This window comes from Hevea brasiliensis, chromosome 4 (assembly GCF_030052815.1).
Source record: "Hevea brasiliensis isolate MT/VB/25A 57/8 chromosome 4, ASM3005281v1, whole genome shotgun sequence".
In the NCBI taxonomy this organism is placed as follows: domain Eukaryota; kingdom Viridiplantae; phylum Streptophyta; class Magnoliopsida; order Malpighiales; family Euphorbiaceae; genus Hevea; species Hevea brasiliensis.
This window is the reverse complement of record NC_079496.1, coordinates 107,553,048-107,572,090: the sequence shown is the minus strand read 5'-3', so window position 1 is coordinate 107,572,090 and position 19,043 is coordinate 107,553,048. Positions and strand designations below refer to the sequence as shown.

The window sequence follows — 19,043 nt, the reverse complement described above, 5'->3', positions numbered from 1 at the left end:
TTTTCTTGTGACGTTTTGGGTGTAATTTGGTTTGTGGGTTTGAGTGATTTGTGAGAAAAAAAATATTTAGTGCTTGTAATTATTTTTCTCATAATAGAATATTTATTTGCGAACTAGGCTTACGCAAAACCATTTTAAATTTTGTGTCTACTGGATTGTGTTACACTTATGGTATGATGGGCCATCTCAATAACACAACAGATTAAAGAATTCCGATTGAGAGGAAGCTTCTATCTATTTCCCTTAGCTTAAAGTTACACTGAACCACAACCTAGCAAAGAACCCTCCTTCCACCATTACACAAGTTCTTCAACCAGGAACCTTGTGTATGATCTACCACCAATTTGTTCCTCCTCTAACTCACACTTGAATAGATAACCTAAAGATTCAACCACATACCTCACAATCAAACATGGAGGACACTAACCATGAACTCCGATCAAATCCTTTGGTTTCTCCACAACTTGAACTGCCAACTACACAAATCGCCATTGCACCTACCAAAACCACCTCGCCAAACTAAAACCACAACCCAAATCCAATTTTCCCAAAAATAGCAACCTAGAAAATGGAGATTTTCCCCCTTCATGCTTCTTTGTGCCATATGCCACATGTGATACCACCTACCATCTGTAAGCCATAGATTAACAACCTAGTCAAATCTCTGAGATGTTTCAATAATATATGAATTCAATTAGGAAACCCTATGTCAATGCAAATCGGCTCTTTGAGAAATACCTTTTCTTGGTATATCACTTTCAAACAAAGACAATTAATATGTTGTAGTCTCCACAGTTCCTATGTCCTCTCTTTTCAACTCGAGAAAAAAAATGTTGATAAGGCTTTCTCTATGGCTCTTTGCTCTACTAGGGAGGGTCTACAAGATACTAAACCTCAGAATGCAAAAGGATCTGTATCAGTTAGGTAAAATAACATCTTTTGATTTACAAGTGTTAAACCAATGGACTCGCTAACTATTAATGCTTAGGCCCAAAAGACCTCCCCATCTTAAGTAGGCTACAAAAAGAATAGTGCTTGGCAGAAAGGGAAGATGGACTTATTAGTGAACAAGATGCCTATTATCATCCCAAACAATCAGTTACGCCCAGAATAAATTTTTCTATGGGATGTTTTAATTGGCATTACAGTGGAATTAACTCAACCTTTTAAGGGTGAGGTGTCTCTAGTGATCAGAGTGGTGAAGACAAAATTAGTGTTATGCTGGTTCACACTTGGAAAAGAATGGCTTGATCCCAACACTAGTAGTAAGGAATAGTTATCCAAGAATTACAAAAAGAATGGGATGGATCAGAAGTTAATATTGATGTTCAGTTGAATGATTTGAAGGAGAAAGAACCAATACAAAAGATAACAAGGAATCACTACCTAAAAAGATTTGCTCCACAACCACTCGCTTTGAATTGTTGAGGAAGGCCAACCAAAAATGGCCCCACTAGGAATAATGAACCTTTTATGTTGGAATTGTTAAGGATTGCGGAATCCCCCGACTGTTCATAACTTAAGAAGGATTCTCATCAATGTGTGTTTTTATTGTGGAAACTAAAAATAGAATTAGAAAGGTGAAAATAATTCTCAATTTAAGTGTTTTTTTATTTAGTAGTGGTTGGTCTTCAGGGCATAACTAAAGTCGTTACTTTTGTTTGGAAATCTGCATGTTTGATCTTATTGTGAAAATGGTTGGATTCTTTATCCATGCTAAGATTGATGATGTAAAGCTTGGAATTAAATGGAATATGCTTCTTGTTTATATTAGTTGTGATGAAGCTATGATGGATAAGCAATTCAATTTTTTTATTAATTACTTTCATATTTTCAACCACTTGTTAATTGCATGTGACTTTAATGCTATTCTAAAATCTGTGGAGAAAATAGGGGGCAATAGTTAGCTGACACCAAGGCCTTTTTTATTCAGGAACTTTGTTGAGCAATTGAATTTGATTAATCTGAACTTTAAAGGGCCATCGACTACGTGGAACAATAGGCGTTCAGGTCTCTTTAACATTCTGAAGCATTTTGATCGATGCCTTGTATCACTTCATTAGTTCTTCAAATACCCAAATGCCTTGGTCCACCACCTTCAATTTGTTGAGTATAACCATCACCTAATTTTTGTTGACATGGATCCTTCCATCATAAAAGTCATGAAGCAGTTCAGATTTTATAGTCATTGGTAGGATATCCAAGAAGTAGAAGAGATGATAGTTGAGGCTTGGGAATCAAACACCACTGGTTCAAATTTATTCGGGGTTATTTCAAAGTTGAAGTTTTTTAGGTATGCATTAATGAATTACAACTGTCAAAATTATAGAAACTCCAAGGAGGCAATCATTTGCCTTTAAGACCAACTTGAGCAGTGTAAAAGAAGTGTGTATGGCTGGGATTTGGTTAGGGTGAAACTATAGAGAAAGAACTTGAAAGGAAGGGGTGAAATAAGGAGCAATATTAGGCACAAAAGGCTCATTAGAAATGGCTCAATCTAAGGGATAGGAACACGACTTATTTCCATGCCAAGATTCAGAGGAGGAAACGAAACTCAATTGTGTAGTTGCAAGATGGTCACCGGAATCAGTAATTTTCCCTGTAACATATCCAAGGTATAGTCCTTAATTATTTTTGGCATATGTATTCCTTATCTTCTCTTTCAAATTTTGTAGCAGTGACCTTGCTATGAATGATGATCTTATGAAGGAGGTCACTAATGAGGAAACATGAATGGAAATTTTTGTAATAAATCTAAGGCCCTTGGCGAGGATGGACTAAAAGGTTCATTTTTTCAAAGATACTGGAGTATTATTGGTTCAGACATTTGTGTAAATAGTAAAAGCTTCTTTGATAGAGGGAGCATGCTTAGAGGTCTTAACCATACAATGTTCACATTAATTCTAAAAATTAAAGAAGTGCAAATAATGAAAGACCTATGGAATATTAGGTTATGTAATGTACTCTGTAAAGTGATATTAAAAATTCTTACTCATCGCCTGCAGCCAATTATGGATAGCATTATTGATCGAGAAGAAAATGCTTTCACAAAGAGGTAGCTTATTTTAGATAATATCTTCATCAACCATGAATTGATGCATAATCTCAAGCAAAGAAAAGAGGGTAAAAACTATGGTATGGCTCTTAAACTAGATATTAGTAAGGCTTATGAGTGTGTGGAATGGCCTTACTTGCAGCATATGCTCCAATTTTGGGTTGTAATGACAAAAGGATTTCTTGGATCATGGAGTGTGTTTGTACAATTACCTATTCAGTTTAGATAAATGGCCAAATATTTGTTTTTTTTTTTTTTTTCTCCTTAGAGGGGACTTCGTCAAGGAGACCCACTTTCCCCTTGTTCCTTTTTTGTGTGGAAGGGCTTTCTTATTGTATTAAGAACTCTCTTTTGGCAAGGTTATTTATATCTAGACATGGTCTAGCTATCTCCCATCTGTTATCTCCAAACAATTATATTATCTTCTTTAAAGAATCTATGAATTCTGCAAGGTATATGGACCAAATTTTCATTGGTTATGCTGGAGCAAGGCACCAAACCATCAACCTAAATAAATCAACCCTTATCTTTAGTTCCAATACACCTTTGGAGTTGAGAAGACAGATAGTTGCTATTATCCAAATTGAGAGGGTAGATCATCCAGATAAATTTTAGGCCTCCCCATGGAAATTCCTAGATCCAAGCAGCAAATTTTTTCCATGATAAAAGATCAAGTTTATAACAAAACTATGGGCTACAAGTAGTAATTGTTGTCCAAAAGGTCGTAGGGAGGTGCTCATTAAGCCCGTTACTATGGCAATTCCAATTTATGCTATGTCTTGTTTGAGGCTTTCATCAACTTTATGTCATTCCATTAACTCTCTATTGTCTAATTTTTGGTGGGCCCAACGAAATGATGAACGAAAAGCTCATTAGATATCATGGAATTCTACGTGTATGTCGAAGGCCAAAGGAGGGCTAAGTTTAAAAATTTTGTCACGACCCAATTTCTGGGTCGGACTGGCACTAAGTCTTAGATCAGCATAAGGCCCCCGAAGTTCGTAGTAAGCCTAACAATTTCTAGCTCAATCATAAAGCTGACAAATATAGTCCAATTTCAAGAAAACAAATGGGTAGAGTCTGGCCATAAATTAGACTATCCAATGGGGAGTATTAACTCACCCAACCTGTAAACACAAACTATCAAAATCTGGGGAGCTCAGCTCACTCTTACAATCCTTAAGCAGATTAATAATCTAATGGGAGCTCAGCTTCCTCATCCAAAGAAATGATCATCTCATGCATCCAAGCATATCCATATAAATAAGTTTACAATTCTAATAATTTTAGTTATTACAACCCTAGATAAGGTTAATACACTACTGTACATGCGGAGTTCTAGAATATGAATGAAGGAAATGAATACACAATTAAACTTCTTTTAGTAAGCCTGCAAGAAAGAAAGCAGGTTATTCTCAAAAAGTCCACCTATCACTTGAGGAAAAATAGTTGATCAAGGATGAGTAAGATATTGATTTTAAATATAATTTCTATAACTATCTAAACCTAATACATTACTATATATAAAATGTAACATACACACATAATTTCAAACAAGTCAAATAATATTCGCATAAAATATAATTTAGAGCACTCATACGTGTCACATCAACATATATATACATATGGGAGCTGATCCCCTATACAGCTTTCTTAATTCCAATATCTGTCATTGAGGTCAACTTAAGCCGAACTTTCTCTTAATAATCCAAGTGTGAGGGTCAGCTAGATCAACTCAAAGCCGTACTCATCCTGACTTATCTATATATAAAGATCGGATCCCAACAAGTCAAGCTCCAGCAGTGACTATCCGTCCTACTCAAATCCATATTCACACCACACACATGCCAACACACACACATAGTTTCAAATTACCTTAAGATGACATCCACAACAATTTCATCAATAAAATATGCAACACAAGAGCATGCCTAGCATTTAACTATATATACATATTTATAAGTGAATGCATGAGCATGCCTTGAATATATAACAATAATATTGAAATTATAAATAAAATTAATATCTACTCACTGATCAACCAGAGATTACTGAGGTAGCTAGGCAGAGGATGAAGGTTGACTCGGATCACCTAAACAACTATATCTGTGAATCTATCAACATTAAAATAAGATAATAATTTAAAGGGTCCAAGACATCCTAATTTTATGCTGAAATTCGGCAGAATTTTCCCTATACCTAAGACCTACCTAACCTATAAAGCAACTCAAATAACACTTCTAAATCTAAGGGCCTCAGGCCTGCATCACAACAACATATTACAGTCCCTTCTGAGCCTACCAAACCAGCCAAAACTCAACTAACTACACAATTTAGCTATAAAGCTTAAAACTAACATTTTGCAAAAACTACCCAAATCAACCCCAAAAATTCTATAATCATGCCCCACAGTCCTTACCAATGCTATTATGCTATTGCAAAAGGAATTACAATTTTCTGACTATCCACGAATATTTTATGAATTTTATTTTAAACTTAGCATTAGGTAAAAAGGGCAATTTGGAGTTTGGGTTTACCTACGCCAATTCTGATACTTGAAACGCGTCCGGGGTATCTGAAAATAGTGGAAAGCATTGTAATATTGACCCACTTCCGAAGTAGGTCCAGCAGCCCACCTGTCCGGCTCGAAAATACAGTCCTGATCGCCGGTGGAATTTCCTCGAAACGCGAACACCTACGTGAAGCCCATAATACCAGGAGTTAGAATATAGTTTTTATTTAATTAAATAGACTCATTAAAGACCCAAAAAATTACTGCTAAGCTCATGGGATCCACCGAAATTTCGGTATTAGAAAAATTCCAAATTGTTATCATTGCGAAGCTCTCGATGAGTAGAGCATGTTGTTGGTCTCGGAATCTTAGTGGGATTCACGATTTGAGAGAAATATAGCTTAAAAATCGAAATAGGCTAAAAATTTTTGGGTTTGATTTGCACAAACCGTTCGATAAAAATTGGCAAAATAGATATCTATGGAAAGCTCTCGAAGAGTAGAACACGAAAGAAATTGGACTCGGTCCGATTGGTAGTCGGATTGGCTGGAATTGGCCCAAGAAGCTAAAATGTCTCGCGTGAAAGGAAGAGGTTTTAAGCTCATTTTCCTATTAGCTAGAGGGTTGGCATTGGTAGGGGAGGGTAGCCAGAGGTGCGCAGGTGTGTGGGGAAGGCCGGGGAAGGGTCGGCTGGTGGTGGGGAAGGGAGGAGAGAGAGAAAAAGAAGAAAGAAGAGAGGGAAGGTGATGCACGCAGGAGAAGAGGGAGGGGAGAAAAAGGAAAGTTGGTTCGATTCGACCAGTCAAATCTAATCCGATTCGATTCGATTCGGTTGGTTTGATTCAAGGTACCCGAAATTTGATTTTTGCTTTGCTCTGGGATCTAAAATGAGGCTCAAAAATTTAAAAAAAATTACAAAAAACTCGAAAAAATTTATGGAGTCCAAATATATTTTTAAACTTACCACGTGGTCTTTAAATTAATTTTTTAAAAATCACCCAAATTAATTGTCTTAAAAAATAAAAACCGAATTTTAAAAATCCAAAAAATTCAAATTAAATATTATTGTCACGACCTAACCTATGTGCTGGACCGACACTAGTATCTAGGCCGGCATAAAGCCCCCGAGGCCCGTAGTAAGCCTTTACTGTTCTCAAACACATGACCAAGCCCACAATTTAGGCCCAATATGCATATAAAATAATTTAAGTTAAACCGTTATAATTTTATTTCGGGCCAACTTTAGCCCGGCAATTATCCGAAACTAAAATTAGGAGAGCCCAGCTCAACCCTGTTACATCATTTACAAACTATTCAAGACTCATAAAAATTTTTCATTTGTTAATACAAAAACTTAAATTCATGTAGTCCCTGACAGGATTAATGCTACTACTAGTACATGCAGAGTTCTAAATTACAAATTTAGATAATAATAATAATAATAAAGTTAAGTAATTTTTATTTTCATAACCTGCGAGGAAAGGAACAGGTTATTCTGAAAAGGTCTTCTCCTGTAACTTGGAAAAATATGGTGAACAGGAGTGAGCGTTTGACTCAGAGAGTAAAATATCAATTTTAACTATAATCTCTATAACTATCTAGAGCTAATGCACCCTATAGAGTGAAATGCAACATCGTCAATATTTTCACATCATAACAGCAAAAAGGTAATCTGGAGCACTTATACACCCGATAAGGTCAAATAATAAATATATGGGAGCTGATCCCCTATACAGCCCTCTTAATCCAACATGTGCCAGCGAAGAACTCAAGCTGGACTTTCGCTTAATAAATCAAATTGGGGTCCCAGCGAAGAACTCAAGCCATGTCTACCCCGAAGGACCAGGTCCTAGCGAAGATCTCAAGCTGTGTCTACCCGTCCTGTTTATAGCCAACACCATATTACACGCACGCCAACTCACGCACACTACTCCAAATTACCACAACAACATCCATGGCACTTTAACAGTTGTGAATGAAATATAAAACATGCCTAGAGTTTAACTACATAGATACATATTTATAAGTGATGCATGGGCATGCTTGAACATATAATAATATCGAAATTACAATTAAAATTAATATTTTACTCATAGTACATCGAAGACTATTGTGGCTGTTGGATGGAGGAAAATAGCTGACATCGATCACTTAATAATTAAATTATAAATTTATTAGTACTAAGTCAAAATAAAACTCTAAAGAGGCAACAGACAGCCTAATTCATGCCGGAAATCTGACAGAGTTTTCCCTATACCTGGGACCTACCCAACCTGAAAAAGGCTTCAAAATACACTTCTATATCTGCCAATCACACAATCACAACTCAATCACATCACAAGGCCCCTCCTGGGTCCACCCAAACAGTCAACGATCCACAATTTAAAAAATTACAATTTAGCCCCTATAACTAGTTCTTTTGCAAAAACTACCCAAACAAGCTCTAAAAATTCTAGAATTTTGCCCCGCGGTCCTTAATAATATTATAAGGCTATTGCAAAAGAAATTATAATTTTTCGATTATCCACGAATATTTTATTCAAGAATATTACTCAATTCCATAAGTTTCCAACAGCTAACATATTTTTAATTTAACCTAATTCAATATTTACATATTTAAATCTTCATCTTTAAGCTTCAACCAATCACATAAAATTTAAATATCATAATTTTAAATAATCTTATATACCCATATGCTAAAAATCTAACTAAAATCTATCTATATTTTTTTTCTAAAATATTCTACAATCACTCAAAAATTCAACAAACACCATAGAATATCTCCAAATAATTTTACTTTCATCATATATTTTTCTTAGAATTTTTCTCCAATTTTTCCTGTTTAAGAAACACTGCATTTATGCTCCACATATAGAGAAATAATGAAAATAATCTTACATGAAGCTTATCTGTGTCTCAAAAATTCTAAACATTTATGAGGAAGTCTCTGAAAGTTGAATCATCTCCAAAGCCCTCCGGAGCCACCGCCGGAACCACCACGCACGGTGGTCGGCTGCCGGTCACCGGCGATATTTGTCGGATCCGATCATACCATCATATTCTTCTCCTCTCCCTCAGTCCATAGGTAGTCTCGGATCGTCAATCCAACGATCAGATTGTCGGAAATCTCATCAGAAAGTCAAAGAAAATTCGATTTTCTCTCTCCTCTCCGAGGCCAGAAACGGCCACCAAATCTGGCGAGGCTGGTCTCATCTGAAAGGGCTCGCTCTTAGGAGTCCATAGCCGCTGGAATCACTCCAATCGAATGTCGGGATTGCCGGATACGAGCATTCAAAGTTTGGGACCCTTTTTCTCTCTCTCTCTCTCTCTCTCTCTCTCTCTCTCTCCACTGTTGGCTGGATTTCGGGCTACTGCTGCCACTTGGGAGGTCGCCGGCCGGTCACCAGAGAAGGAAAGAAGAAGAAAAGAGGGGAGGAGAGGAGAGGAGAGGAGAGAAATTGGGGGGGGGGGGGGGGGGCGCCGCCTGATTTTGTTTTGAAATTTTTTTTTTTAATAAACTGGCAGTGACAGTGGAAATCCACTGTCACATGCCAAGTCCCATCCCCATTTCCCTTTTTTTTTTTGTTACATTCTTTCCCTCTTAAGAAAATTCTTCCTCAAATTTTCGAATAAACAAAAAATAAGGAAAAGAAGATTATTAGAACAAGTGCAATCATTACTCCTCCAGCTATGCAGAGATTGGTAAAACATTTACTTTTCAAATTCCTCGTGTATTATATATGACATTCTACTACTCTCTGATTCTGTTATAGTGTCCTATTTATTATCATCTCTTTCTAGAAGGCTTTTATCTTGTAACTATTCATTGACCATTTTTTCGACATTTTAAGTATTTGCTATATTTCACTGCTCTTGACTTGATGTCTCATAACTTCAATCAACTTTGGCGCTTATCTCACTTTTATTACACCCTAACGTGTCTCTTGGTGACTTCAGTCCTCATTCCTTTGTTTCAATAATCTCTGTTTCCCCAAAACATAACTTATGTTCCTTACCCTATTATGTTCTATAAGATGTTTCCTGTAGCACCTATCACAGGCATCTTATTCTAAATCTTTACTTGTCCTTTGACCTCAATGGTTAGCACCTATGCATCTTGTTCGAGATCTTCACTCTTCTTATGACCTTAGTGGTCAATACCTATAAATCTTCTCACTCCCATGATACTTCAAATTTTTAATCTCTTTTGTATCATTACTAAGGTACTTAGACCAACCTCTGTCCATCTTATGTAACTAGTAAGGTAGAGTTCCCTCAAAGGGTTAAGTGTTCCCTTTATCAACATTGGAAAGCAAACTGGGTCTCTTCTCTTATAGGACAATTGTATTTGTATTCCCTAACAACCCAGTTAATGCAATTTTATCGTTTTCCACTCCTTCTCTGGAATGGAAATATCTAGACTTCTTCCTAAAACTTCTTAGTATGTGGCCTACTTCTGACACACTGACACTTAAGTTAAGGCTCCACTACTCCTTTAATCTATCATTTCATAATAACTTGTTTCAAACATCTCTTAGTATGTCACTAGCAGGCTTATTCCTTCTTATTCTCAACACTGTAACTAAATCTATTAAGCTCTTTTCTTGTCCTTTGGATCTTATCCACTTTTTTTTTTTTGGTTTGTTATTGTTGATATCCTTTTAACCTACTGTACTTATTCTTTAACCTTTGTCCTTTCTCATTCTTATACTTTTTCCTTCAAGGATGTCCATCCCATCATTAATTTTTGCCTTCCTTTCGTTCCTTAGTCCTATCTTGATTACTAGTTCCATTACTTTAGGAATTTTAACCTTACAATTTACTCCTACCAGCACATTCTTCACCTTATGTAACACTTATAATTACCCATAGAAAATTCTTTTTGTATCCCCTTTTTCCAACTTAACTATCAGAACATTATTATTCCCCACCAGCCTCAGTAGCAAATTGCTCATCCTGGATGGATAGGAGCCCTTGAAACTATAAGTTCCATATGAACTAACACGGCTGTGGGAAATGTGTGCCATGCCTTAATTCTAAACAAGATACTTCATGTGTTCATTCTCCTTAATATAATCACATATTCTGCCTATAGCTTTCTAAACTTGAGCCTCACTTTTCCCATTAGCAATAATTTCATCTATTGAAACTCATCCACAATTAGTATTTCCTCTAGTTCGTAGTTTAAAATGGTGGCAAGCCTTGGTAGCTAACTCCATTTGACTCCGGTAACTATTCTGATCATCCTTTCATTCTTAACACTAGGTATGCACTTGCTGTCATTCTCATATCAGGAAATTGTGTATGAATTGGTGCCTACCAAACTCTCAAATAACTAGGTCTCCTTGACTCAGTCTCTGCTCCTTATACAACCCTCTAAAACCAAAAACACAAGCTAAACTTGAAAAGAAAGAAAAATATCCTCTTATATTCAACTACGCCTATTGTCCATATAATAACGTTTAACCTATGTTTCTTGGTCTTTCTCTTCAAATTTCATCATCTCCTAGCACAATTGTGCTCTACCTATAAGGTATCATCTGCATGAACCCTTTACCGTACCATTGTCCTTCCTGACATAATACATTATAATTTATTAACTTTACTTATACTCGACCTATGATTCATATCTATCATCGTTTATATTGTGCCTTAACTTTTGTTGAATCTTGAAAGATTTCTCTTACTAATAGATTCTTCCAGCACTAATTCCACCCTTACCTATGGTCATTAATTTGATCCTTGAACTTTCTAGTGATTTATAACTACCCATACTTGTCGTTTTTCATTCTACCCCTACTGTTGTTCTGTCGTTATTGCTTCACTGCAAAGTGATTATGTTGATCACACTAAAAATGTTTGCCTGACATTCATAACGAACCCCTAACTACCTTATCACTATCTCAAAAGTCTAACCTAAAGCCTATGTGTCATTATCTATTATTCTTTTCCTCTCATCATACCTATTTGATCCCTTAGATTGACTTTTATTCAACTTACTGCTTACTAACTTCTCTTTCTCTACCTAATTAGATAGTCCGCAATACCATCGCACACCTTCTAGCATTTACTCATTATTATTGTATTCCATACCTCCATCACTATTCTCACTAATGTGGTCCCATTTTGGGTTTTCCATTCTTGTCATTCACCTTGCCAAGAATAACACTTAGCCTACCCTATATCTTAACTTTGTTTCTTTTATTAAGCGCTCTTCAGGTTGTCCTTTTGTTTATTTCCTTTGTCATACCCAAAATACAACTTGACTATTCTATCCCTGATTCTATTCTTCTTTCTAACATGACAGCTGTACTTGCTAACTATATCTTTCAGAGTCTCTACCGCGTTATCACATATCTTTGCTACTCAGATTTGGTCCTTTGACCACTCTAGCTAGTACTTCCACTGGCATTTAGATTATATTGCATCTGCAATCAATTGTCCAAACTTTCATTCTGCACTTTCTCTATCCATTGGCCTTCTATGATTTATCTTCGCTAATTTATTACTCTTAATACTGTTATAATTAGAGTATACTATTGTTTTGAACAATATGATGTTAGAAAGGAACTCAGGAAATTGTTGTTATACTTTTATTGTATGATCTCTATTCTTATCCTTTCGCTTACATAATACCCTTACTATCTCGAGAATTGATTCTGCAGCAAATTTATTTATTTGTTATTATTATTATTATTATTATTATTATTATTATTATTATTATTATTATTATTATTATTATTATTATTATTATTATTATTATTTCTTTCCATGTTTACTCAATTAACCAAAACTTAAGATACCGGGCACCCAAACCCGCCATCCAATTCAAAGGATTTACATCCATCATGATCTGATTATATATGATTCTCATAATGGAACTTGTATCCTCTCCAGGATACCCGAGCCAACTACTCTCTACCACACTCTATAGTCTCATCTGGGGCACTATTTTGTTGGTCACCATTATTAGTAATAAACTTCGATCCCTTCTGAAAAGATAGGACTATACCCTAACTTACTGTAACAAAGGTACTACATTTACCACCTTGCCAAAACCATGTCAAACTAATGACTTTCTTATCATATCATAGCTCTGTGAATCATCAATTCATAGTTCCGACCTTCCTTAGGTAGTAGGGTTTACACCTTGCTGATAAACACAAGGTATACTATTCTCACTAAGCTCTAAGCAAAATGTCTGTCGTACTGTAAAAACCATCCAAAATTTCATACTGAAGACCAGATGGTCTCACTCTATAGATGTCACATTTACTTTGCAACTAATCTGCAACCTCTGGTCTGATGGAAACTCTTGATGTAACCCTAGCTCATGCTAAGGTAACCAAGTCACTGACTCTAGTTACCACCTAACTGTGACCTTTTGATATTCTAGCTCTAGATCCCTAACTAGGAGTTTCCAACTCCTCTGCAGATATAGAACTCTATTATGGCATAACTATACCAAAACAGAGGCCATCCGCAAACACCCTCATTATGGAGCACCACGGGGATGCACACAGCTCTACACAATAATCTCATATCGGTATTGTAATCTGCAGCTTACAGAGCAGACATCGAGAACATTGTATAGTTACTACGATACGTCCTGACCGACTAGGTCTCCCAATTTCTTATCTCTCTTGAATCTTCTATTATCACAAACTTATTCTGACTAGGTCATCCGCTGATGACTGCCAGCAGTGGTATCCTCATCCTTATCTAGGGCAACCGTACTTTCAAGACTCACCTTTATGTACTCGTGCCTTGCAAGAAATGGGCACACCATTTAAACCCATACAGACATAAACATAGCATTTCTTAGAGTACGTATCCTCATGATAGATCTCAATATGTCTGCTAACTGTATTTCACATTTTTATGTACTCTACAAAAATCAAGACACTAACTGAAGCACTTTTATATTTCCCAAGGTATAACGCAGAATCTAGAAACAAAGAATTACAAAAAAAGACAAACAGAATCCTATACTCCGCATGTAACATCCTAACAAGACTCATTTTACACTCCCAAGTATATTCTTTCCCATGAATCTGGAGCCTAAGCTCTGATACCAACTTTGTCACGACCCAACCTATGGGTCGGACCGGCACTAGGACTTGGGCCAGCATAAAGCCCCCGGAGGCCCGTAATAAGCCTTACTGTTCTCAAACCCATGACCATGCCCACAATTTAGGCCCAATATGCATATAAAATAATTTAAGTTAAACTGTTATAATTTTATTTCGGGCCAACTTTAGCCCAGCAATTATCCAAAACGAAAATTAGGAAAGCCCAGCTCAACCCTGTTACATCATTTACAAACTATTCAAGACTCATAAAAATTTTTCATTTGTTAATACAAAAACTTAAATTCATGTTGTCCCTGACAAGATTAATGCTACTACTAGTACATGCGGAGTTCTAAATTAAAAATTTAGATAATAATAATAATAATACAGTTAAGTAATTTTTATTTTCATAACCTGTGAGGAAAGGAACAGGTTATTCTGAAAAAGGTCTTCTCCTGTAACTTGGAAAAATATGGTGAATAGGAGTGAGCATTTGACTCAGAGAGTAAAATATCAATTTTAACTATAATCTCTATAACTATCTAGAGCTAATGCACCCTGTAGCGTAAAATGCAACATCGTCAATATTTTCATATCATAACAGCAAAAAGGTAATCTGGAGCACTCACACACCCGATAAGGTCAAACAATAAATATATGGGAGCTGATCCCCTATACAGCCCTCTTAATCCAACCTGTGCCAGCGAAGAACTCAAGCCGGACTTTCACTTAATAAACCAAATCGGGGTCCCAGTGAAGAACTCAAACCGTGTCCACCCCGAAGGACCAGGTCCCATTGAAGATCTCAAGCCGTGTCTACCCGTCCTGTTCATAGCCAACACCATGCCACACGCACACCAACTCACGCACACTACTCCAAATTACCACAACAACATCCATGGCACTTTAACAGTTGTGAATGCAATATAAAACGTGCCTAGAGTTTAACTACATAGATACATATTTATAAGTGATGCATGGGCATACTTGAACATATAATAATATCGAAATTACAATTAAAATTAATATTTTACTCACAGTACACCGAGGACTATTGTGGCTGCTGGATGGAGGAAAATAGCTGACATTGATCATCTAATAATTAAATTATAAATTTATTAGTACTAAGTCAAAATAAAACTTTAAAGAAGCAACAGACAACCTAATTTATGCCGAAAATCTGGCAGAGTTTTCCCTATACCTGGGACCTACCCAACCTAAAAAAGGCTTCAAAATACACTTCTATATCTGCTAATCACACAATCACAACTCAATCACATCATAAGGCCCCTCCTGGGCCCACCCAAACAGTCAACGATCCACAATTTGAAAAATTATAATTTAGCCTCTATAACTAATCCTTTTGCAAAAACTACCCAAACAAGCTCTAAAAATTCTAAAATTTTACCCTGCGGTCCTTAATAATATTATAAGGCTATTGCAAAAGAAATTATAATTTTTCGATCATCCACGAATATTTTATTCAAGAATATTACTCAATTCCATAAGTTTCCAACAGCTAACATATTCTTAATTTAACCCAATTCAATATTTACATATTTAAATCTCCATCTTTAAGCTTCAACCAATCATATAAAATTTAAATATCATAATTTTAAATAATCTTATATGCCCATATGCTAAAAATCTAACTAAAATCCATCTATATTTTTTTTTCAAAATATTCTACAATCACTCAAAAATTCAACAAATACCATAGAATATCTCCAAATAATTTTACCTTCATCATATATTTTTCTTAGAATTTTTCTTTAATTTTTCTTGTTTAAGAAACACTGCATTTATGCTCTATAGACAGAGAAATAATGAAAATAATCTTACACGAAGCTTATCTGTGTCTCAAAAATTTCAAACATTTATGAGAAAGCCTCTAGAAGTTAAATCATCTCCAAAGCCACCGTCGGAACCATCGCGCATGGTGGCCGGCCGCCGGACACCGGCGACATTTGCCGGATCTGATCATACCATCATATTCCTCTCCTCTCCCTCAGTCCATAGGTGGTCTCGGATCGTCAATCCAATGGTCGGATCGTCGGAAATCTCGTCGAAAAGTCAAAGAAAATCTGATTTTCTCTCTCCTCGCCAGCGCTGGAAACGGCCACCAAATCCGGCGAGGCTGGTCTCATCTGAAAGGGCTCACTCTTAAGAGTCCATAGCCGCTGGAATCACTCCAATCGGACATCGGGATCACCGGATACGAGCATTCAAATTTTGGGACTCTTTTTCTCTCTCTCTCTCTCTCTCTCTCTCTCTCTCTCCACTGTTGGCCGGATTCCGGGCTACTGCCGCCCCTTGGGAGGTCGCCGGCCGAGTGGGGAGCCGCTTGAAAGGTCGCTAGGCGATCACCGGAGAAGGAAAGAAGAAGAAGAGAGGAGAGGAGAGGAGAGAAATTTGGGGGGGGGGGGGGGTCAGGGGCTCCTCCCGATTTTGTTTTGAAATTTTTTTTTTTTTAATAAACTGGCAGTGACAGAGGAAATCCACTGTCACACGCTAAGTCCCATCCCCATTTCCTTTTTTTTTGTTACAATTATAATATTTAATACATTAAAATATAATAATTTACACATAAAATAATTATTTAAAAATTCAGATTGTTACAAATTTGAAGAGCTTTAATAAGTCCTTCCTTGCTAAGTAAGGGTTGCACGTTTTAACCAAGCCACATTCTCTGTTAGCCAGAATATTGAAAGGGAAGTATCTTCCCTTCTCTTCTTTTATGGAAGCTTAGGAGGGTAGTAGATCGTCATGTGGGGTGGAAGAGCATTCTCTAGTGTAGGCAAGTGCTGGAAAAAGGGCTTAGATGGCATGTGGGTGATGGTAATTCGATTAAGTGTAAATCAGAAAGATGAGTTCCCAACTCCTTTCCATCTATTCTAGAACAATAGTCGGATCACACTCCAAAAATTGTTTGGGTGTCCTAGCTTATTAGCAACATTACTCACTCTTAAAATGTGAGTTTGGTGAAATCTAATTTTGTTGATGGGGATGTGAAGAATATTTTAGCTATTCTAGTTAGCATGTTTCAGCAAGAAGATTGTTTGATTTTGCATTATAATAAACATAGTTGTTACTCAACGAAATATGGATATTGTGTTGCCAAGTTTTTGATTAATTCTTCCGGAGGCTTGAATGGTACAGGTCCTGGGCTATCGTCTCAAAAAGGGGCGAAGCTGCCTTTTTGTAAGTGGAGTCAGTTGACCCCACTGTTTTTTTTTTTTTTTTAAATTACATATATTAATAGTAAAGAAAAATAATATAAATGCATATGAGTGGATCAATTTGACGCTACTCAATTTTCTTTCTTTTTTTTAAGAAAAGAAAATCCTTAGATGAATAGATAAAAGACAAAGTTAAAAGACTACATAAATACGTATTTACTAAGTGCTTGTTTGATATTGAGATTATAGGGTTAAAATTACTTTCTAAGATAAAAAGCATAATTTTAAATATTATTCTGTTGGAAAAAAAAAGTTATTTTTTTATTTTAATATTATTATCACTAACTAAAACTTATTAAATTTAATTTTAAATTAATTTTTAATACTCTATAACTAATATTTTTTTAAAAAAATATTTTTTCTCAATAATAACTCCAACATCAATACCAAATAAATCCTAAGGATTTAAATCAATGGTATATAGTAGATGATGAAGTGATCTTGAAACATTTCCAAAAAATAAAAACTCATGGAAGACAATTGTAAATTTAAGATTATAATGAGAATTTATAATTTTTTTGTGAAATTATTTTATTTTTCTACCCAATTATTGTTATATATTGAAAATTTATGTGCATTATAATTTTTTTTTTCTCAATAAGTGTTTTATTATTGTATACAATATTTTTCCCTCTAAATTGAGTAAAATAAAAATTTTTTTGACTCTACTGAGTACTGACTCCAAATCCTGGCCGCCCCTGCTCTCAAAGCAAGATGGATCTAATTCCGAACCAACTCTGTAAGATTAAATGTCCATCTTTTTATGGAGTTTATTGAAAGAGAGGCTACCATGCAGCTTGTTGGTAAAAAACCGCATTCCTAATGTTTCCCCTGATTACCAATTTTGTCGTGAAAGAGAGACTCTAAGGCATGCATTCTTTGATTGCCCCAGAGCTTCACTGATTTGGTTCCATTCTCCAACGAATCTTCGGTCTACCTTCTTGCAAGGTGCATCAGCTATGGATTGTCGGGTTGAGTTGACAGAATTTCTATTAAAGCATAATGTAGGTGAGGAGCTCATCCAAACAACGGCTTTCATTTGCTGGGGAATTTGGAAATGCCGGAATTTGCTCCTTTTTAATGGACAACAGCAGTCCTTCCTGGAAGTTCTCTCGTTGGCCAATTCCTTTCAAGGAATCTTTTTATCTAAGCTTTTGCTACTCCCGCTACGCCATCTATACACCTGGCTTCCACTCCTTATGCTTGGATCCCCTTCAGTTGCCTGTGCTCAAAGTAAATTTTGATGCGGCTACAAAATAATAGAAATAGCAGATGAGCCACAGCTGCTGTTTTCCAAAATCATCGTGGAATCATTTTGCATTGGAGGTGTAGATTACTGAATAATTAATCTAGCCCTCTCATTTTGTGAAGTGTTGCCTGTCGAGATGCTCTTCTATTAGCCTTGGATAGAGGTTTTAATAGTCACAGTGGAAGGAGACTGTGAGGTGCTCATCAAAGCTATTAAAGGTCATCAGCTGCCCGTGGAAATTCAAAGCGTGGTGCATGATATTCGAGTTTTGGCTAGAAGGCTAAATGAAGTTTCTTTCTCCTTTGTTAGGCGCTCTGCCACTAGAATCTTCTTTATTTGAGCCTTTATTTTGATTTTAATTTTAGTTTTAATTTTAATCAAATTTAACAACTATTTCTAAAATAGAAAAAAAAAAGATTTTAACTCAAAATTAAATCAATTAATTTTAACTCGATTTAAATTTATTATCGAAATAGCAATATTAATGCATTACCAAAATCAATAGTAGCCTTTCATTATCCTTTAAGAGGAGAATTCATATTCTATTCTTAGATAATGTATTATTAAAAAGGGTAATCATAAATCCCGGAAGAATTAGCATTTTCTGACCACGGATATAAACGATACCTTAATATAAAAAAAAAATAATATTGTAAATATTTGATAGTTTCAAGTATATTGTATAATTTATGCTATTTTGATTATATTAAAAAAATTCAAAAGATACACTCATAATAATTTTGATTATAATTTATTATTCTCCAATATATATAGGCATATTTTATTATTAAGTTATTTTATTAGGTATTATTTAGTTGAAATAAATTAACTTATAAACTTTTAATTCCTAAAAAGTTAATAAATTTGACTTATTTTAATTGATATTTTGTCGTTTTTACCTTTTGAAAAATAAACT

General features: G+C 35.6%; 1 protein-coding gene across 1 annotated transcript; it reads left to right on the top strand.

Annotated features, from left to right (window-relative positions):
* Positions 1 to 17,627: 17,627 nt before the first annotated feature.
* Positions 17,628 to 18,122, top strand: LOC131179488 (uncharacterized). Its single transcript, XM_058146346.1, has one exon. It carries the CDS (start codon positions 17,628 to 17,630, stop codon positions 18,120 to 18,122), a length of 495 nt encoding a protein of 164 aa, XP_058002329.1.
* Positions 18,123 to 19,043: the final 921 nt, after the last annotated feature.